Raw genomic sequence first — 22,389 nt, 5'->3', positions numbered from 1 at the left:
GAGGAGGATCTTTTCCTATGGCACTCCTGAAGACGGTGATTTCCCACCGACCCTTGGGTCGCCACTGTCCCAAGGGAATATGATGACGCTGGGTGGGGCTGGAGGTTGATTTAAGCAAGGGACATGCACAGGTCTCTGTTCTATACTCTGGCTTGACCAAGAAAGCTATGTAAGCTCAGACAGAGGAGCTGCGTCGAAGCTTAGTAACTTCTTTCCTATAAGCAGGCCTATATCAGCTAACGCCAGTGTCCTGGAGGGCTACTCTGGAGGAGAAGTTAAAGGTGGTGACTGAAGGGCAGGGATTATCTTCACACTGTATGTAGTGCTAGGTGGGCAAGAGTGGACACAAATCTTCATGTGGCAGTGAGGAACACCTGCCAACAGAGTAAGTAGTGAAGAGGACGAGCTGTGAAGGGAACCCAAGCTCTCAGGCAGAAAATCCATCTCTGTTGAAGTTTTTATTGGTCCTTGGAGCCAAGGCTCCCCCACAGCCGGCAGGCTACAGCCTGAGGGTGGCTGTGGCAAGCTACAGAGGACAACTGCTCTCCCAGGCTCTGTCCAGTTGCCCAAAGGGATAAACTGAAAGGGACAGAAGGGACGCGATGGAAACAGATCATCAGTCCTCTTCCTATCTTGGGGTAGGACTTCCCTGTCTCCCAGGGTCACCAGCCCAGCATCCAGATATCCACGGTTGCTGGAGGCAACCCTTGAACTTCAGTCCTAAGTTGTCTATGTGGTCTGGGTGTGCCCATTGGTCAGATGCCCCACTGCCCGGCTCCTCACGCCATTGGTGACGGATGCTCCAGATGCTTGAGCCACCTTATTCTTCAGCTGGAGATCTTGGGGGACTGCCTCGTCACTGCTGGAGTCTGATTCTTCCACATCACTACGAATGTCACTCTTCATCTGTGAAAGCAGATGGTGCTAAGGGTCAGAAAGGAACGGGGGGGGGGGGGGGGCAGGGAGGGGCTCTGCTGGGGGCTGACCTGGTCAGTTCTCCGTACCTGACCACTCTTTAGGAAACTAAAGAGCATGCGTAGAATGAGGCTGAACCAGTACAGGTGAAGAATCTGCAGTATCACCAGGAGCACATTAAAGAAGTAGTAGGCAAAGAAGGGTCCCGAATTCTCGATGGATTCAAACAGAGTGGAGTACATGACCCTAAAACAGGAAGCAGGGAGGGGTTTCACCATTTGGTATAGCTTGCCATTCCTAGGAATCTGCATGGACTTTCTGTGCTCCTGAACTTCCCTAGTTCCCCCATCCTAAGATGGTATCTCTCTTCGCCTGCTTATGCTAAGTCAGTGGAACCTACAAGTTTGTCAACTGGCGTTTCTGGACTGCAAACTCCAAGGCAGTATCTAATGTCCCACTGGCCCTCCTGGGTGACCCTTTATGGTTATCCATCTCTCTTTAGAGACGCAGTAACTCTACGTAGACCAGTCAGACACAACGTTCCTGAGCCTGCTGTTCCTCCACCTCCACCCCTTGCCTGCTGTTCCCCAGCTCGGGCTAAACCATCTCTCTGCAAGGTCACAGCTCTTGTTTCCTACCACACACCCTTGATCATTAAAACCACCCTGCTGTTATTTCATATGAAAAAAAGGAAAAGCCAAGCAGACACCATTGATCAATCTCTGCCCCCTGGCTACTTCATTTCTTTCCCCCTTCTGACTCTTGTGCCTTCTAGGAGCCCACACCTCTCTCTCCTCCTCCACACTTACCTCTTCCCTCCTCCTCCTCTCCTTCCTCCCTCCTCCACTCTCATCTCCCTCCCTCCTCCTCTCCTTCCTCCCTCCTCCACTCTCATCTCCCTCCCTCCTCCTCTCCTTCCTCCCTCCTCCACTCTCATCTCCCTCCCTCCTCCTCTCCTTCCTCCCTCCTCCACTCTCATCTCTCTCCCTCCTCCTCTCCTTCCTCCCTCCTCCACACTCATCTCTTCCTCCTCCACCTATCCCCCTTCTCTTCTTCCTCCTCCACACTCCCCCTCCTCCGTTTTCTTCAATAACTTCCAATTCCTTTTTTCTTCTCTTTCATCTTTTTCCTCCTCCTCCTCCTCTCTCCTTTTCATCTTCCTTCTTCCATGTTTTCCTCCATCTTCTCCCTTTATTGCCTTTCTTTTCCCCTTTTCTTTCTCCCCTTGCATTCCCTGTCTGCTTCTTTCACTCTCTCTCATCACCAACCCTACACCTAACAGGCACTAGGCAAATTCCTCACCACCAGACTTTGCTACACCTGCAGTCTTCACATCTCATACATTCTCCATTAGTCTCCCACAAACATCAGGGAGCTCCAGGAATTGGCTTGGATCCATACCTTATCCCCAGATGACACCATCCAGCCTTCTGCTGCAAATGCCTACCACAAGCTGGCCATTCCTGCATTTATAACCTGCCCTTCCAGAAAGTTCAGCCTAGCATACCACTTGTCTCCTCTATGTCTACAAAGGGGCACAGGCCCCCCAAATCAGCACAAAGCAGCTGGGCTCCTGACGCCTCCTGAAGTTTCTCCTAGCCCTGATGGTGTCTATTTGATCTGGTCTCCTTCTCTCGGCTGCTCTGGTTCGTCTATTTGCCCCTAGACTCCCACCATCTGCCCTCAGCCCTCCATGGCTCCCACCTCCCTGCACATAACATCCATAACGTCCTTCACGACCTGCCCTGGTCACCCACCTGTATTCACCTTATCTTTCTCTCTCTCTTCCAACCACATGAACTCACTTCTTCTGTTCTCCCAACACTGGAACACAGTCTAGCCTCAGAGCCTCTGCATATGCTGTTCCCTCCACCTGGACCATCTTCCTCTAAGGTTCTCGAGCCCCATTCATTCTCTCTATATATGACAGCTGTCACTGCAATGTCTCTGAAGAAATATTCATCCAAGGCCAACTACCTACACGCCTACTTCCTGCACACTTCCTAGTTTTACCTCCTCGTCGCTTCCATAAGCCTTGTTTGTATTCTGCTTGTTGGTCTATCTACCTTTTCCTCACTGACATCAGCTAGCTCCAGGAGGCCAGTCATCTGCGTTGCTCTCTCTGATATTTCTTCACACACACACACACACACACACACACACACACACACACACACTCCAGACTCAACGCATTATCAAAAGGAGAAGATAGTTACTAGACAATTTTAATGACCAGGCACTTGGACAGCTTCCTGCTCTCTCTTTTCCTGTTCCGGGAGTGCCCTGCACAGCGCTGCACTCGGTTCTTTGTTTCTCTTACCTCTGGGCCTTTGCATATGCTGAGCTCTGGAAAAACAAATCCCAGGCAACACATCCAGTTCCCTGAGGTAGGGCAACAGGAGTGAGGCATGCCTGCATCCTGGACACACCCCCTCCCCTCTCCCTAAGCCCTCGGGACTCACTGGGTGGGTAAGTATATGAGGCGAGTGTAGAAGAACATTAAGGAGAAGATGACGAAGACAACGTTGCACGATCGCCGAAATTTAGCATAGTTCAACATCTTACCAGCCTGGAGAGAGCAGTAAAGAGAAATACACTTAGGACCAAGAAAGTGGTGGACCAGATGAAGGGGATCCTCAACTTGGGGACAAGAAACTATGGGGTGAGTTCAAGTGAACTGGGGGTAAGGCCATATCTCCAGAACTACCTAGGAAGGGCAAAGACAGAGACAGAAGATTTCATCTCCAGGAAGACTAGGACATGGGGCCTCTAGTACCTGAAAGGCTGGGGGTGGGGGTGGGGAGTGGGGGGAGGGGCAGGGCCTCACAACCAAAGGGGGTCAGACAGGGATGAGGACTTCCTGTCCCAGAGACCAAGAGGGAATAGGCCTTGCGTCTCAGGGAAACTAAAGGGAGAGGGCGGGGGGGGGGGGGGGGGGCCTGGTCTTATCTCTCAGCAAGGTTGGGGAGGGGCAGAGCCTTATCCCTCTAGCAGATTAGGAAGAACAGGGTATCCTTAGATAGCCCAGTTGTGGTAGGGGCCTCCTCCCCATGGTCAGGAAAAGAGCCGGATGGCAGGGCAAGTGTAAAGGTGACCCTACCTCCAGCAAGTAGTCGGAGCAGTCATGCAGCAGCATTATCACAGCACCAATGCGCAGCAAGTTGGTGCTGTAGGAGAAACTCAGCAGGCCCACGGCCACAAAGTGGTGCAACACCTGCTCCATGAAGTCCTGCAGAAAACAGTAGGTCACCACCAGGACAAAGCCTGTTTGGCGAGAGGGCCACATGCCTGGAAGCAAGCCTTTTTTCAGGAGATCCATAAGGCCTCTGGAACCCATACCTTTTTGCCAGGAATCAAAGGCACCTCGGGGTACAACATTGAAGTCAATCCATCCCACACAGTCCTTGCCCAGAGATTGGGAGGCATCTCCCACATGGTACCCAGCTGGACTCTTAGCTCATTAACTCACCTTGCGTTTGATGTCGAAGGGCAGAGACATTAGCAGTGACATGTAGAAGCTCAGCTCCAGGAGGTACCACCAGTACAAGGCGGGAGTCAGGATCTACAACAGGGGAAGAAAAGATTAGCTGTGAAATATACAGATTCCTACCTGAAAGGGCCTTGGATGGAGATTCTCCCAGGTTTGCCCAAAACCCTCGACACTTGACTAGTAACTAAGTAAAGCATGCACTCCCCATCCCTGGAGGTGATCAAGAGATTGGGGCTTCGTGGCTCAGGGAGTTGAGGCAAAAATCTTCAAGTCCCAGGAGACCAGGGGGGACTAGGGACCACAACCAGACAAGTTATGGAGGGAGGGGGAGCTCTATGGGGGAGTTATGGGGAAGGGGTTGAGTCTCTGGAAAGTTGAAAGGGAACCATCTTAACTGCCTGAAAGCCTGAGGAGGAGTGAAGCCTCACATCCTAGAGAGGCTGTGAGAGTCAGGGTCTCAGGGACCAAGAATACTAGAAAGGGTGGGTCCTCAGCCCTGAGGCAGGGTTAGGGAAGCAGGTGCTGGGGCCAAGGCTTCATCAGCTAGACAGCTGTGATTCTTTAGCCTGTGACCACAAGAGCCGAGCTTCTCCACCATCCCCGGCACTCACCTGGGCTGGGTAATTTTCCCAGCACAATGTCAGTGTCCACAACCATGGCTCCTAGGAAGGAACAAGGGAATCTCAAGCTCTCCAAAGGCAAAAGCCAGCCTCCTACACTGGGATCTGAAACCCCTCCCCCATCCCCATCCCCAACCCATGAGCCAGGCTTCCATGGCCTTCTAAGTACCAATTCCACTCTGCCCTGCTTTTCTATATTTTTCCAGCAAGGGTTGCACTATGTGGTCCACATTGCCCTCAAATTCACGACCCTTCTGCTTCAACCCTTGAGTGTTAAAAAGTCTGATGACCGGTTTTCAACCGTCAGCTTGACACAACTGAGAAATCACCTGGGACTGCGGCCTCGGTGAGGGACTGCCGAGATTAGGTTGGTCTGTGGGCACGCCCTACACGAGCGACTTCTCTCAATGGGGTTATTTGAGATGGAAAGAACTATCCTGAACACGGGTAGCACTATTTCATGGGGTGGCCCTTAGACTGGATGGACACTAGCATCCGTGCCCCTCCTCGCTGTGTAACCATGACGATGGGTGTACCCAACTCCCTCAAGTTACTTCCCGGGCTATGACGGACTGGAACCCCGAACCGCGAACTGAGCTGCAGAACAGAGCCAGTCTCCCTTGTCGGGATATTTTATTACAACAGCAGAAAAAGAAACTAGGACGACGTGTTCTCTCCTCCACGGTAGCTCAGGCCTCCTCCCACTCCTCCCCAGCAGGTCCGCTCACTGAAGATGAGCGGCTCCTGGTGCACAGTAGGCCTTCAGTAAGCACCTGTATGTAGGAGCTTATGGGGGATAGGTGACCCTTTGGGTTTACTCACGTGATAGAAGACTGTGATGCTACCCACGAAGGAACACAAATAGAAGACAAACCTCCAGCTACAAGGGCGGGGGAGAGAGGGGAAGCTAGTGAGGCATCTGCCCAAAGAGCAGTGTCCAGGCCCCAGAGGCAGAACCACATCTGCCAGGGAGGCTGAAAGGGGGTGTGGCCTCACATCCCAGGGAGTCTGGGAAGGGAAGGCCCTCAACAAGTACCAAGAAGGGAGAAACCTCATCACCCAGTCAGGCTGGGAGAGGCAGGGCTCCATTATCCACCTAGGTTTGCAAGGATGGCGCCTCCTTGCCCAGGCAGGCTAGGAGGAATGGGGTCTCGCCATTCCGACGGACTTTCCCTCCCCTGCACCCCGCAATTACCTAGCTTCACAGAATTTCTTGGACAGGTAAGGCATGTCCTGGTTCCGACGTCTTCTGAACCAGCACTGAGTCTGCCGCAGCGTGAGGCCACACTGGGCAGCCAGAAGGACCATCTGGGCCTGAGAAGGAAAGAATGAGAGACAAAGCTTATACAGGCCTAGTGCTGCTTTCCTACCCTTCGTCTCTGGATGCAATGATCCCACTGTGATTCCCTGAAGCTTTAGATCTTCCCCCCACAGAGTGGCTGGGTCTACTAGAGAGAGAGAGAGAGAGAGAGAGAGAGAGAGAGAGAGAGAGAGAGAGAGAGAGAGAGAGGAGGCTTGGGAGAGAGACTGCCAGAACGCTAGACATTAAGAGGACTAAGCCCTACTCATAGAATTAGGCGGGTCACTGGGGGAGTGTGACATTAAGAATGGGCGAGGTAGCTTTGTGTTGCATCCCACACACCAGGAGGAAAAACAAAAATTACGAGGATGAGGGATGGGGTTTCCTGAACCACCATCCCCACTCCCCCCACCCCCACCCCCACCCCCACCCCAGGGGCGGTTGAGTCTCACCCTACCCGGTTGATTTTGTATTGGTCAACTTTTGGTGGCCGTGTCTTTGAGGTACTATCTTGACTACTGACTGATGAGGCAGGTACCATGCCTGGGCAGATGGGCCTGAGCTGTGTTAAGCAATCTGGCTGAGCACAAGCCAGAGGGAGCAAACCAGTAAGCAGTATTTTTCCATGGCCTCTGCTTCAGTTCCGGCCTTGACTTCCTGCCCTTTCCTCCCTCAGTGATGGACCGTTACCTAAAAGTACACGCTGAAATGAATGAACCCTTTCTTCTCCATCTCCTTCTGCGCTTAGTGTTTTTAGCACAGCAACGGAAAGCAGACTAGGGTGCTACCCTAGGCAGGCATTTAAGCTGTCTGCTGCTCTATAGAAATGACCCTGTCCCCAGCCAGGGGACACTGTCTTCACTTCCACCTTACCGGACAGAACCTGACTCAAACCAGGCAACTGGGTGGCCACACCAAGGATGGGAACAGAGGCAGGCACAGGGCTGCTTCTGGCATTCCAGCCACTCCACTGGAACAGAGACATCTTGTCCCTCCCCAGAACAGAGAAGAAACCTATTCTTCTTATCATAATTCCAGAATGTGCTTATTGAGTGACCATAAGGCTGATGTTCCAGGCTAAGAGTTGAGGGCTTCCTAACCTAGGAAGCCTCTTGGGGGTAGGACCTTGTGCCCAAGGAGCCTGGGAAAAAGAGGCACAGCCTCAGGCCCCAGGAAGCCTAGAGGTACAGGGACTCACGACCCAGGAAGGATGGGGGTGTCAGAGTTTCAAACCCTGGGGAACCTGAAATCAGTGGGGCCTTCAAGTCTCAGGGTGACCAGGAAAGGTAGGTCTTCATGTCCCCAGGAAGGCTAAGTAAGGGACATTTGGACAATTTCAAGCCTGGAGTCTTTCAAGGGTAGATTCCTCCAGGTCACAGGGAGACCAGGAAGGGTGGGGCCTCATAACCCAGGAAGCCTGAAAGGGGAGACAGGGTGGCATTGCATTTCTGGAGAACAGGACCTCAAGACCTAGGGAACCTGAGACTAGGAAGGGCAGCCTGCTGCTGGGACAGAAGTGGCTTTAAGACCCACGGGACTGGCCCATTAGTCTCAGCACAGCTGGGAGGGATGAGGCCTCATAAACTAGGAGACAGAGGGAAGGAGCCTCACATACCAAAGAATCTGTGGACACCAGTTGAATGTAGGGCGGGGCACTTATGGGTCGAAGGTCTCTGCCCTGCTTGCTATAAGGGCCACACACCACTTTCTATATGCCTGAATCCCAGGCCATCTCTATGCAGATGTCAAGAGGATGTGGGGGGGGGGGGGGGCGGAGCCTCACCTCCACCGGTCTCTTCTCCTTCCTGAGGTAGTATTTCTCCAGCACCGGGTTGGGATTTATCTGTCTCCTGATTCGATCCCGTATACCTATCCACTGGCTCAGGGGCAAGGCCAAGAATCTGAGTGCAAGGGAGACAAAACCAGTAGAACTCAGATTAAAGGATGTGACTATATAAAGCAGGAGTATAATGAGGAAATCTGAGGCTTGGATGAGCCCCGTCAACATGGTTCAAATCTATCCGAACAGAGGGTTTGGAAGCCCAGAGACGGAACACCCACATGGGCAGGACACAAAATTTTCTGCCACTACTCCTAGCCTTAATTCCTCAAGGCTGAAAGGGTTTACCTGGATACTGCATGCATCAGACCAACTGTAAGAGAAGACACTAGCTTCCTCCTCAGGAGAAGGGTGCTCAGGACAACTCATAGGGAAGCCAGGTTCCTTCCCTCACCCTCAACCAGAATGAAAGTCTTTCTCACCCCACCTGTCCTAGGCACTTGGGTCTTCGTCTCCCTCCGTCAGTCTCCTTTTCCTCAAGGGAAGGGGGGGAGGGGGCAAGGATTGCTCCCTGTTAAGTCTGACATCCCATCCCGCAATCCCAACTCCAGTGAAGGTACCTGGTTCATCTGGCCCCACACTGCCCACAAGAGGGAGCCCCAAGACCACAGACAGAGGCTGAACGCCATCTCCAGGATGTGTGTGTGTGTGTGTGTGTGTGTGTGTGTGTGTGTGTGTGTGTGTGAGCGCGCGCACTTTTTTCTAGGTCTATGAGGTAAATATAGCTTCAATGAAAGTTCCTTGGGTCCCTCATATCTGGCCTGTGTTCCAGAGGCAGAGAGTGTTCAGGAACCCCTTGATGAATAGAAACCACAAAGATGCCCTTCTGCTCAGGGACAGGACCTGAAAGGTAGCCTCTTGAGAATGACCTAGGGCTCTGTCTAGGACTCCTTGGAACACAGCCTTAGAAGAATTCTGGAGGTCTGGAGATGCCACTTGGTTGGCAGAATGTCTGCCTAGCTCGTACAAAGCCCTGGGTTCCGTCCCCTGCACTCCACAAACCGGGAGTGGTAGTGGAAGCCTGTCATCCAACACTTAGGAGTGGAGACAGGAAAACAAGATGTTCAAGGGACTAAGGAGAGGGCTCGGCAGTGAAGAACACTTGCTGTGTGTTTCCAGAGGGCTGTAGTTTGGATCCCAGCACCCACATCAGGTTGCTCACAGTCACCTGTCACTGGAGCTTCAGAGGATCTGACACTGTTTTCTGGCCTCTGTGGCCACATGCATGTTCGTGGTACACACACACACACGTGCACACACACACACACACACACACACACACACACACACACGCACACATGCACACATACACACACACACACCACACATACATACACACTCACTCACACACACTCACACACACACACACACACACACACACACACACACACACCAGCCACAGAATGGCACTCACCTCTCAAAGATGATGCGCACAACCATGAGGACCAGAGCCACTGGCAAGGCAGCAAGCATGTGGTGAGGGTGGGCGAACACCATGCCATCTCGATCTTCCAGCTCTGCCCATGTTCTATTGGGTGGCAACCAGTACACATCCTGCCACAGCCACTCGATCAAGTTGTACAACATGCTGTGGAAACACAAGCAGGTAAACGCCAACCAACTCACGTCAAAGGGAGTGGGAGTGGGAGGGGGCCGGATCTCCTGAGCCAACAGAGCACTCCGCTTGAAGAAAGGTCAGAAGAGGGGGGAAACACTGAAGAGATGGCTCAGTGGTTCAGAGCACCGGATGCTCTTCCAGAGGACCCAGGTTCAATTCCCACCTCCCACCCAGCGGCTAACAACCACATGCAACTCCAATTCCAGGGCGGGGGGGGGGGGGGGGCGCGGAGGGGGGTGGGCGGGCGTCAATGCCTTCTTCTGGCTCTGGCAGGCAATGCACCCACGTGGTCCCATACACATTGTAGTGGTCTGAGTGAGACCGCCCCCATAGTCAGATCTATTTGAATGCTGGGTCCTGGTTGGTGAGAAGAATTTTGGAGGAAGTCACTGAGAGTTGTCAAAGCCCGCTCCAGGCCCAGTGTCTCTCCCTGCCTGCAGTCAGGATGTAAGCTCTCGGCTGCTGCTTCAGTACCCGCTGGCTGCCGCGCTCCGCTCCCGCACCACGGTGATCATGAACTAGCCTTCTGAAACTGTGCGCAAGCCTCAACTAAATACCGTCTTCTACAAGTTGCCTTGGTCGTGGTGTTTCATCACGGCAACAGAACAGTAACTAAGACACACACACACACACACACACACAAAATAAGTAACTCTTCTAAAAGTTAGTGATATTTCCGGTTTGTCTACGAAAGCATTTCCGCAGTTAGATCCTGGAGGTTCGACCTACCCCAGGGCTAATCCTCAACGGATGCACAGTATTAGGATACAGCAAAATGGAAGAAGAGCCTTTGGAGGTGGCACATCCTTGGGACCGCCCTATCTTGGAGCCCTTCTTCTATTCTGCTGCTGCTGCTTCCTGGTCGCCATGCCTCAAACTGCTCTGCTCCACCGTACCCTCCCACCATGATGTAATGACACACTCCTCAAATAGTAACCCAGGACATACCTTTCTCCCCTGAAACTGTTTATAATACATGTTTTGTCACAGGGGTAAGATCACTTAACTGAGGCTTGATATCTGTTTGTGTGATCTTGTCTCTGGTTGGTTGGTTTGTTTGTTTAGGGGGGCATTGTTTTGTTTTGTTATTCTTTATTTTCAAGATAAAATTGACTATAACGAACCACATAAAAGCCAAGTGGACATGCAGCGCATCTGTAATCCTAGCTCATGGGAGGCGGAGACAAAGACATCCCCAACATAGCTGAAACAGCAAGCTCGGTCCCAAAAATAGACCTTCCATGGATGAATGAGATGGTGAGGAATTGAAAAAGGCACGTGACGTCAAGCAGGAGCCCCTAGACGGACATGCTCACATTCGTATTTGCACTCTTACACACATGTAAACATGCATACACAATTATGCACACCACATATGCAAAGAAAAACAAATCACCTCACCAAAGTGGGCGTGGTGGTGTGTTTCTGGAATCCCACCACTCAAGAGATTAAAAGGCAGCCAGGCGTGGTGGCACACTCCTTTAATCCCAGCACTCAGGAGGCAGAGGCAAGTGGATCTCTGAGTTTGAGGCCAGCCTGGTCTACAAAGCAAGTCTAGGACAGCCAGGGCTGTTACACAAAGAAACCCTGTCTAGAAAGAAAGAAAGAAAGAAAGAAAGAAAGAAAGAAAGAAAGAAAGAAAGAAAGAAAGAGGAAGGAAGAAAGAAAGAGAAAGAGAAAGAGAAAAAGAGAAAAAGGGAAAGAGAGATTAAAGGCAGGAGATCCAAAGTTCAAGGCCATTCCCTTGGCTGCATACTGAGTTTGGGGCCAGCCTGGACTATGTAAGACCCTAACTCAAAAGACAAAAATCAAATTCACAATGGCAAAGCAAGAAAGAGATAACAAAATCAATGCCTGGGGCTTCAGATGTCCTCAATACCCTCTCTCCTCCTCCCTCCCCAAACCTCAAAAGCACTTCACACACACACTAGCACATACTGCCTACACAAAATGCTATCAACATAAAATTCGAAATTAGGCCAAAAAAAAAAAAATCTAGGATCCTAAGGTCGGCTTCCTGTGGCTACTCTTGCAAACTGGTTATCCAGCCGTTCTGTAGGTCAGAAGTTCCAAATGGGTCTCACTGGGCTCAAATCAAGGTGCCAGCCAGGCTGGCCTCCCCCTGGAAGTTCCTGGGAGAACCTGAATATTGGCTTTTCCAGCATCAAAGCTAAATCGTACAGCTGAGCCCCACCCTCGGCTCCTGCCCCAGGGATTCTAAGCAGCCACTCTTGAGGAAGTCAATTGAAGGGCTTCAGGGTTCCTCATTTTTCACTTTCTTCTTTGAAAATGCAGCTCTGCAGCTCTCCTCACAGCCCATATGCCCAATCTGAAAAATGAATATAACAAAGCCCTACTTTCCTGGGCTACGGTGAGGGCTAGAACAGAATAGAGGTGGGGCATAGGAGGTGGTAAGTCATCAGCTCATAAACACTCCATCCTGGTTGAACTCCTGGCTCAGTCGTTTACCGGTTATGTAACCCTGGGAGTGGATGAGTTCATCTCTCTGCATCTCAGTTTTCCCATCTGTAAATGGGGTCCACAGTGGTTCCTTCCAAGTAGGAAGTTAACAATGATGCCTAGAGCAGTGTGAGCATGAGTGACAGTGGCAGTAATGATCCCCAGAAATAAGATTTGGGGGAGGGAAGTGGTTTGAGAAAGACTGGGGGGGGCGTCACTGGCACGTGGCAGCCTCTGGATATTGTGGGTGCTATATGCAGACACGGGCATGTGTCTATCCATAAGCTCGTGCATGTACCTGTGGAGCCCAGAGACAGACACTAGGGATCTCACTGAATTGTTTTCCACTTAATTTTTTGAGACAGGATCTGTCACTGCACCTACAGCTCAGCAGTTGTCTGGACAAGTGACTACCCAGTGGGCACTAGAGATTCTCCTGCCTCTAATCCCCAGCACTGGCATTACAGGCATGTCTGTGAGTGCTGGGGACTTGAATTCAAGTCTTCTCGTTTGCACAGTAAGCACTTTACCCATTGAGTCATCAATGAAGCCTTGAATGATTTTTCTTCTTCAACCTCCACCCCTACCACCCCACTCCCAATTCTGGGAGTGGAACCCAGAGCCTTAGCCAGACTAGGAAAATGTCTGCCAATGAAACACATCATCAGCCCCTCACTGGGAGATTCTAAGCAGGCAATCTACTATAGAGCCATAACCCCAGCCCTAGACCAGCACTGTACCACTAAGCCATGACCCTAGTTCCTCACTGGGGGATTCTAGGAAGGGACTCTTGAAATATGAAATGTAAAATGCTCACCACAACAGATACATGGTAGAAGATTTATTGTAGAAGCATAGGGAGAGAAGGAAGGGAGGGCGATCAATGTTGCAGGGGAAGGGAGGGGGAGGGAGGGATGGAAAGAGGGAGAGAGAGGGGGGAGAGAACAAGAGAGAAAGAGATGAGTTTGCCCTTTTTATAATCGTGGGGAGGGGTACACATAGTAACAGGTAGGTAATGACATCATAGGTTGCTAGGCAGACTGGGGCAGGATGCTGACAACTCTATCACTGAATAACACTCTCAGATCCATAGTAGTGGATTCTAAGCCTATGCTCTACTACAAAACCATGCCTCCAGTCTCTGATTGGAGAATTCTAGGCAGGTCCACACCCCTGGTAGAGACTCTTTACAGCTGAGCTATACAATTCCAGCTCCTCACTAGAGAATGCTAGTACAAGATCCACTGTGGAGCCACATCCCAGCCCTATGCTTTAAAAGGCAAAATCTTCCCCAGTCTTGCCTCCATTTCCCAAATGCTGAGATAAGTCATTCATCATCACAGCTACTATGATAATGATAATGATAATAATAATAATTATAATAAATATTAATTATTTATAATAAATAACAACAACAATAATAATAATTATTATTATTATTATTATATCTTCAGTGCTGAGACAAGTCCTATGGCCCCTTAGATGCTAGGCAAGCACTCATTGTTAGGACTCAGCTTCAGTCTGCCTACCTGTGATGTCACTGCTTACCTGCCACAGGAGCGTGGCCCTGCCCTGGGACATATAAAAGACACCCTCCATGTGGTGCGCTCTCTCTCTCTCTCTCTCTCTCTCTCTCTCTCTCTCTCTCTACTTCTTTACCTCTCTCTCTCTCTCTCTCTCCCTCCTCTTTTCCTCCCTCTATCCTCTCTCTTTAATTTCTCTCTCTCCCCTCCCGCCGCCCCCACCGTGCGTCTCCAGAGACAGTTTCTGTATCTCCTAATTAAACCTCTTAAGTGGATCTGTTGCGTGGTGTGATTCCATCCCTCTGTACAGCTCCACTGTTCACCTCTAACCTCGCCGCTCACTTTTAACATTTGGCGCCAAACATCGGGGAGGCCCTTCTGGTTATAATAAGGGGTGATCCTTACCAGATTACCCAATAAAAACCACTAGAATCCTCTCTTTCCATCACAGACCCGCTCGCCCACCCACCCACAGATCCACTCCTAAATCCCAATTCCAGCCTCCTCACACACAGGATAATTGACAAATAAATAAATGCTATTTCTCCTGTCACCAACTAACCTGGACTCAACTACAGGCTTCCTGGCTACTGGGTTTGATACAGTTTTTTAAGTTGTCCTATAATGTTCTACTGTATTAACATTCATGTGTTTACAATATTAGATGTTCAACCATTGCCTTAAACCATGTTTAGCCTAAAATTCTAAATGTGATATTATTGGTCATACAAAAACTGTTCTGTTCTCTTTTATGTACTTGTTTTTTTTTTAACGTTCCAACTTGAGAGATTAAACTATAAACAAAGCTGTCTATTTAAATATTCTTAAGATAGACAAGACTGTAGTCTCATTACCATTTTAATTAAAAGGCTGAGTATGTGTCCTAAGCCCCATAAAAAGAACTGGTAAAATCTTTACAACCCGAAAGGAGCCTTCCCCGACAGGACAGGCTCTGTTATAACAAGCTCTACTCCAGGCCTTAGCCACTACCCCTGAGGGAAATACAGATGTGCATGGCCCTTCCCGCTGGGGTCCAGCCTGAGCCAGCTCTGGCAGGGACCTGTTTCAGATTCAGCGAAAAGGAGACCCCGGTCTCACAGCTGCTACAACCACTGCCTAGCCTGTTGACAAATGTGGCTTATGAATGTCACTGCTCACATGCAGGCTTGTTCTCTGTGTCTGGTCACTGGAGGTTCAACCAGCACAGGAGCTGTACACATTTCCAGCCTTCAAGCTTCTTGAAGTGGTAGAGTACAGATGGCTCTTAAATACAGCAGCCTCACCGAACAGGATAATGCCACAGGCCTGTTTCAAATTCAGACGCGGGTTACATAGTCACATGGCCAGCTTCTATCACGGGAGACTTCACGTACCTTCCCAGCCTCTTCACATGCAGGAGACCAAACTTTGACGATCAATTTCACCTATTGCTTAAAGTCTCCAAGAAGGTGTTTTAAGAACCTGTTGTTGGTAAATGTTAAGTTACGAAGGTCAACGTGTCTAAACAAATGCTTCATTTCTTCCTGTTAACTGTGCTATTGTATTAACTGTTCAGAGTCTTGAGACTGATCAGTGGAGCTCTGATTTATTAATCTAATTATGGTAAATCATTCCACTCTATGATCCTAATACAGTTCCAAGATTTTAAATTTCCTTTTTTTTTTTTTTTTTTTTTTTTTTTTTTTTTTACTGTTCCACAGAGGCCAAAAGGGCTTCTGCCTTCCCTAACCTCATCTCGGAGTGTTTGTGCTCTTAACACAAAGTTCTTTTCCCAAGCCTGTACTATGCTATGTATATCTACTACCCTTTTCCTACAATGTGTTCACGTCTAACAATGTGTATTTCACTGCAGGTTTCAAACAGTGATGGTGCTAATGTGTCTGAAATTTATCTCCCTTTGTGAACATAAAAGGATTCCTGTAAGCTCCAGGAAATCCGTCTCTCAGATCAAATGGTGTCCAGAGAAGTAATACAATCCAAGGCCTAAGTTTCTCACCTAAGGGTGGGATTCCTTTTCCTTTTCCCTGGTTTTGGGGCTCCCCTCTCCCTAATTACCTCATTGCCACCTTTCTACACCCAACACCAGCTAAATCCTCCCTTCCTAGTCACAAAAAACGCTTCCCTTTGTCCGAGAGACTGTTGACATCTCTCTGGTTCATTGGGAGCGGAGGTACCCAACCTCTTTGCTGACCTCCAACTAGGCTTGTGCCCATTGGGTGAGTTTCCCGATGTAACTTTCTCTGCTGTTCTGTGACAGCCGCTGAAAAATTCGAGCGCACTCGTAGCTCCGTCCCTGTGGCTAACTCATCTGTTGAGTTAGGCTGTGGCTAGCTCATCTGTTGAGCTAGGCTGTTGGTCGCTTGTTAGTGCTGATGAGCTAGTAACTGGTCTGCACCAGTCCCTTGGGTCATAATCCGTTTTGGGGGATACTCTGATGGGTTTACTGACCTCACCTCCCCATGGGAAATGCCCAGTCATCCGTTCCTCCTGACACACTTTTGGAAACACCCACCTTAAAGCTTACATGCCTCTGCAACCAAACTTGGACAGATCCAGAACCAAGCTGTTTTAATTATTGCCAAAAATCAGGTAAATGGAAGGAAGCTCTTCTCATATCCAGACCTTTTCTTTGCTCTCCCAACATTTTCACAAATTGTCAACATTGTCTTAAGCCTTTTCTCTTTGCTCTCCCAAGAGTTTCAAATGTAAAAAAAAAAAAAAAAAAAAAAAAAAAAAAAAAAAAAATTCTCCCTGACCTACTAACTTTGTCTTAACCACATATATGTTCTGGTATCTTGCCAGACTTCCTACATCTGGGACATCGTCAAAGCAGCTACAAACAAGTGCTCCCGTCCAACCTCAGAAATTGTGCCAGCTGGGCCTGCATTGTTCCTCCTAGCTGGGCCTGCATTGCCCTTCCCAGCTGCAGATGTTCTCAGACCCTGAAGAGCAAATACAGCAGCCTGTTCTTCCGGAATCTGGCCAACATTTCAGCCTTTTAAATCCCCTATCTCCACCCTACTGTCAGCAGGAAGTAGTTAAGATGATTACTTCACCCTTTATCCATTTACAAAAGGCTGAAATGGTGTGCTTCAGGTTCCCCCAGCACTCCTCAGTCCCCATTTGCCACAGGACATGGCTGGCAAAGCCTGCCCTCTACCTTGAACTTTCAGGACAAAACTTTTCCTTCCCCCTCACTATATAATTTCAACATTTTGTTACTATTGCTTTTTTCTATCTCTTTTCTCCATTACCTACATTTATATACTTTAACTTGCCTTATATAAAACCAATCCAACGTTCCTCAATTTTTAAATATAGGACAAGATAGGAATGTTAGGATTCTGCTTCAGTCTGCCTACCTGTGATGTCACTGCTTACCTGCCACAGGGGCATGGCCCTGCCCTGGACCATATAAAAGACACCCTCCATGTGGCTCTCTCTCTCTCTCTCTCTCTCTCTCTCTCTCTCTCTCTCTCTCTCTCTCTCTCTTCTCTCATTATTTCTTTACCTCTCTTTACCTCTCTATCTCTCTACTTCTCTACCTCTCTCCACTCTTTTCCTCCCTCTATCCTCTCTATTTCCCCTCTCTCCCTCTCCCTCTCCCCCACCCCCACCCCAACATGCATCTCCGGAGACAGTTGCTGTATCCCCTTATTAAACCTCTTAAGTGGGTCTGTTGCGTGGCGTGATTCCATCGCTCTGTACAGCTCCGCTCCTCACTTTTAACAGTCACCATCAAGCCAACCCCACTCCACCCCACCATAACCCCTAGCCCCTGGTTTTTAAAGTCAGGGTTTCCCTGTGTCACCCAGGATGCCCCAGCACTCAAAACCCCGCTGCCTCTGCCTCCCCAGTGCTGGGATGTAAGGTATGCCTCACCAGAGGTTTTTCTAGATGATTCCTAGGCAGCTCTCCCAGCAGGCTTATGCAGCCTGGAAAGCCTCCTGATCTCCACTGTCCTTCCCTTAAAATCTGGCCCCTGTGCTCAAGCTGGGTTGGGCCAGAGAAGTGTGCAAAGCAAGTAAAATGTGAGCGAGGTCAACCAGAGAGTCAGTGTAGGTTGCTGTGTCAGTGCATCCAGTCTGGACCTTTATTACCTTCCAGGCCCTTCTACCCCTGGGCTCCCACCTCCTCCCCAGCTGGCCTGCTCTTTGAAGCCTAGCTGGCCCCTCTCCCAGCCAGGGCCCTGGCACCTGGGACTCAGCTGATAATCCCTCTTACTGACTAAAAATATCCCTGAATGCGAGGAGAGAGAGAACAAGGCTTTGTGCTGAGGGGCCCAGTATAAGGGCCAGCTAAGCTGAGGAGAGAGGAAAGGAGGAGGGGAGAAAGAGAAGGCAAGGGGGCGGGGGGGGGGGGGGGTGGAGAAAGGAGCAGAAAAACCATACCCTGCTCTGCCTACCAGGAGCCTGTGCGTTTAAGTTTGGTCCTTCCTACTCTGAGAGCCCCAGTGTAACCAGCCTAACAGGCACGAACACACTCTAAACAGACATTTGCGTCCCTCGTTTGGGCTACCAGACTGTTGAAACAATGGGTCCCAAGAAACTGGAAAATACACACACACACACACACACACACACACACACACCCGCCAGGAACCTCCTGGTGGGAGAGCAGAGGGGAACTTTCTCCAGGAATGAGGTATCACGCTGTGCCAACAACTTGTCAGACCACATTGCTGGTGACACCGGGGCCCAGATAACATTGACTGGGGGGACCCCTTAGACATGCCTAACTCTGTCCTCTACTTAATCCGTAACCTCCCTTTAGATCCCCAACATAGATGTAAGAGAACCACTAAATTTCTTCGTCCCTCTTCCCACTGTGGCCGTGCTGAGTAAATCTCCTGCTTTTCCCTATTAATTTGGCTGTTGTAAATGATATATGGAGGAGAAGTGGCCAAATATGGATGAAAAGTAACTGATACCTAGCATCGATGTCTGACCTCCACATACATGCGCATGCACACACACACACACACACACACACACACACACACACACACACGTGCACGTGCACAATAAAAACTGCCAGAGATTGACAGGAAGCAGGAAAACTGGGGAGTTAATGTTTAACGATTAGACTTTGAATTGTGCCCAATGAGAACACTCTGTAGACTGGAGGGATGGCTATGGGAATAAATTAGAAATACTAAACTGTATGCTTAAAATGGGTAAGGTGGATAGCTTCTACATGTTGTTCATCACGATTAGTTGCTCAGTTAGCAAAACTTCACTCAACGCTAGGTAGAAGTGACAGAGGAGATGAAGAGTTATGCTGTCTGGCGTGGGTGAATCAAAAGTTTGGTTTGTTTTTTTTAAATCAAAGCAAAATGCAGGGAGACATTAATGGCCCCATTTATAGTTTGTGTAACAGAAAACCACCAACACCGTTCCAGTTTTTGGCTGGGCAATCTAGCCACATTGGTAAGCTCCAGGTTCAGCAAAAGACCTAGTCTCCAAAAAGTAAAGCGCAGAACAATTCACCTGAAGCTGACCTCTGACCTCCATATGCACATATGTGTATGCATGCATGTAACACACACACATACACACACACACATGAGTTCTTTCAGTCTTACCAGCTATATATGTACATATGTACACACTCCACTGCCACATATGGCTAGCAGCCACTATCTCTGCTAATGCTGACCTGAGAGGCTTTCCTCATCCCATCACATGGTACTAGACAGGACTGCTCTAGGCCTTGACTAATGAACTAAATGAAGCTGCATATGACTGTAATCCAGCATTCAGAAGGCAGAAGCAGGACCATCATAAGTTACAGGCCCCGTCTCCTGAAACAAGAGAGAAAAGGAAAGTAAGAGGAGGAGGAGGAGAAAGGAGAGAGAGGGCAGGGAGGGGCAGGGGAGGTCCATTTTATGTTTCACACACTTTGCCATATGGTATGACTGTACAGAGAGCCATCAGGATAGCTCGGTGGGTAAGGGTGCTTGCTGCCAAGCCTGATACCCTGAGTTCAGCCCCCCCCAGAACTCCCATGATGGAAGGGGAAAAACTGACTCTGAAAAGCTCTAATAGAGAGAGGGCTGTGGCATACTTGCACCTACACTCAATAAAACAGAAAAATGTTTAAAAAGCTAAATATGTATACAGCCTGAATAACTTTTAGGACAATATCAAAAAAGGTCTCTCACACATGCGCATAGGATTAGAATACTAGAGGGTGAGAAAAAGAAAATAGAGGATGTGCCTCAGTTAGTGCGGCACTGGCGCAGCACGCATGAAGTGCTAGGTTCTATGCCCAGGGCCAAATAAAGTCAGGTGAATCAGAAATGTAGAAACCAGTCTCCATCACATGAAAAACCTGTCTCAAAAGAAAATTAAAAACAAAATTAAAGGCTAGGAGATGGCTCAATGGGTAAAGCTCTTATGCAATAACGCGGGGCTTGGGTTTGAACTCCCAACACCTATATAAAGCCAGAAGTACAGTTGTCTATAATCCCAGGATCCTGCACTAAGATGGGAGGTTCCTCGGAAGCCTGATATCCTCCCTCAAACAACATGAACACCCTGCCTCCATTACGGAAGAAGGCAATAGTTGCCCTTTGACCTTTATGCACTTTTCGGATCCATCTCATTTAAATCATTACTGCGAGCTTTGATCTTTTTGAACCCTACTTTATTTGGGTTTCTCTAATTCCTCTATCTCCCTTCCAACCCACCTACCCTAGACAGGAGAGAAAGCTTAATAGGAACAGGGGAGGTAATCTTTTTAGAAATCAGTTCCCTGGGGCGATTTCACTCTTAGCTGTTAGGATTCCAGCAGCCCCATTAAACAGCAACCCAGCAAAAGCTACAACCTCAGCAGCCAGAACCTTGGAGCATTTCTCTTCGGGAGCATCTAGAAGCAGAAGCAATGAGCAGCCAACTGACAGGAAGCAATGCAAAGGATGCAACGCCAAGCCTCTGTTTCGGGAGCCCCTATCCACCTCCTCTCAGAGTCTGTCCCGGGATGTTTTTCAACTGGCAAAGACCATACCTCCACATGAGGCAGTTCCCTTTCCAGCGGACAAACATCACACACCCTCACACAAGGAAGTTTCACATCCCACTCTTGGGATCGAAACAAAAGCCATGCGTACATCCACTAACACCTACCTTACCACGGGCCTTTAAAGTCCTTATGACCCAGCTTCTCCTAGGAAACAGGCTAAGGTTGTGCAAAGCAGAAAGTAGAGGCAAGAGGGTAAGAAGGTCAAAGCCACCCTCTGCTATACAGCACCCACCTAACATCCAGCTGTGACAGTGCGTGCCAGTAATCCCAGTATGTGGAGGACAGGAGAATCCTTGGTCCTCACTGGTGAACCAATCTAGGTGAATTGTAGAGCTCCCGGGGTGGGGGGGTGGCAGGGGGAGAGACAAAGAGACAGAGAGACAGAGACAGAGACAGAGAGACAGACAGAGATACAAGTAGAAAGATAGATAGATAGATAGATAGATAGATAGATAGACAGACAGACAGACAGACAGACAGACAGACAGATGTAGTGTAGAGAGCAACTGAGGAAAATACCCAATGTTTACCTCTGGACTCTACTTGTCTGAGGGTGAGTGTGTGTGTGTGTGCCGGCACAAATTTTAGAAGAAATAATAAAAAGAAACAAGCAGACCATGCCCAACATGACCCCCAAGCAGGGATCCTGAGCCAACCACCAGCCCAATGCCACGCAGCCCAGGGCAGACCACATCCAAGATGTCCCCCATCCTGGCAGACAGCGAGTCAGAGAGAGTACCACCAGTTTGGCACCAAGGGGCCCAGGTGGGCAGACCATACCTGAGATGACCCATGCCCAGTGTCACATGGCAACGGTGGGCATCATCACACTCCTGACACCACTCCTGAGATGAACCCAGACACCCAGACACCTTGGGGTACCACTAAGATGAGCAAGTAAAGTGGTGGAGAAATGAAAGAAAAGGAGAAGCAGAAGGATGTGTGCAAATTGAAAAGAGGCAGAAGTAGAGACCCAAGGGTAGCAAGGAAGAGCCTGATGTGATGTAATGCCACCTAAGGCCTGGTGAGGTCCTGGCCTGTGCTGCCAACAAGGGCCACGTCTGAGTCCATTGCCCTGAAAACAGTGGAGTTCTGTTACCACCAAAGGCCAGGTGACTGTCCCTGGTCTGGGCTGCTACCTAGGGCCATACTGATATCTGAGAGCTGTGCAGAACTGGATCCACCCCTCACTTGGGCATGGAGAAGAACTGGCCCAGAAGGCATCAGAGCAGAACAGCTGTCCCTGCCCCTCTCCAGCCATAGTACTCGGGAAAGTGGGCCCCACATTTCAGCCAGAAAGCACAGTAGAGCTGGCCCTGGGTTTCAGGAGTTTTGGATGAGCAGGCCCCGGCCCTGAGGGTATGAGCATGGGAGAGCTGGCCCTGCCACTTGGCTGCCATGTGGTGGCATAGACAAGGCAAGGGTGCCCTGCCCCCCTCACCCCTCATGCCCGGCTACAAATGGGAAAGCTGGCCTATAGATCCAAAGATATAGGATCTCCATGACACATGGCAAAACCAGGGTATCCAAGAGGAGTCCTAGTGAGGATCCAGGATTGGAAGTGTAGAAGCCAGAGGTCTCAAAATGGTACACTGTGGAG

The 22,389-nt window shown here is 49.6% G+C and overlaps 1 protein-coding gene across 3 annotated transcripts in view; it reads right to left on the bottom strand.

The window, feature by feature from the left end:
• Positions 1-443: 443 nt before the first annotated feature.
• The window catches only part of CERS4 (ceramide synthase 4), a 32,214-nt gene continuing 10,268 nt past the window's right edge, over positions 444-22,389 (bottom strand). For all 3 annotated transcript variants that reach the window (XM_084763441.1, XM_084763440.1, XM_084763442.1), the window contains 10 exons: positions 9,580-9,753; positions 8,109-8,226; positions 6,221-6,339; positions 5,848-5,905; positions 5,017-5,067; positions 4,385-4,477; positions 4,016-4,144; positions 3,378-3,484; positions 1,005-1,161; positions 444-906 (listed from right to left, as the gene is read on the bottom strand). In XM_084763441.1, the coding sequence (XP_084619567.1) occupies positions 730-906; positions 1,005-1,161; positions 3,378-3,484; positions 4,016-4,144; positions 4,385-4,477; positions 5,017-5,067; positions 5,848-5,905; positions 6,221-6,339; positions 8,109-8,226; positions 9,580-9,752 (1,182 nt within the window). In that variant the 5' untranslated portion in view covers position 9,753 and the 3' untranslated portion in view covers positions 444-729. The remainder of the gene's footprint in view (positions 907-1,004; positions 1,162-3,377; positions 3,485-4,015; positions 4,145-4,384; positions 4,478-5,016; positions 5,068-5,847; positions 5,906-6,220; positions 6,340-8,108; positions 8,227-9,579; positions 9,754-22,389) is intronic.

Source organism: Acomys minous (assembly GCF_964271855.1).
Source record: "Acomys minous genome assembly, chromosome: 16".
Taxonomy (NCBI): Eukaryota; Metazoa; Chordata; class Mammalia; order Rodentia; family Muridae; genus Acomys; species Acomys minous.
This window is presented reverse-complemented; position numbering and strand designations above follow the sequence as displayed.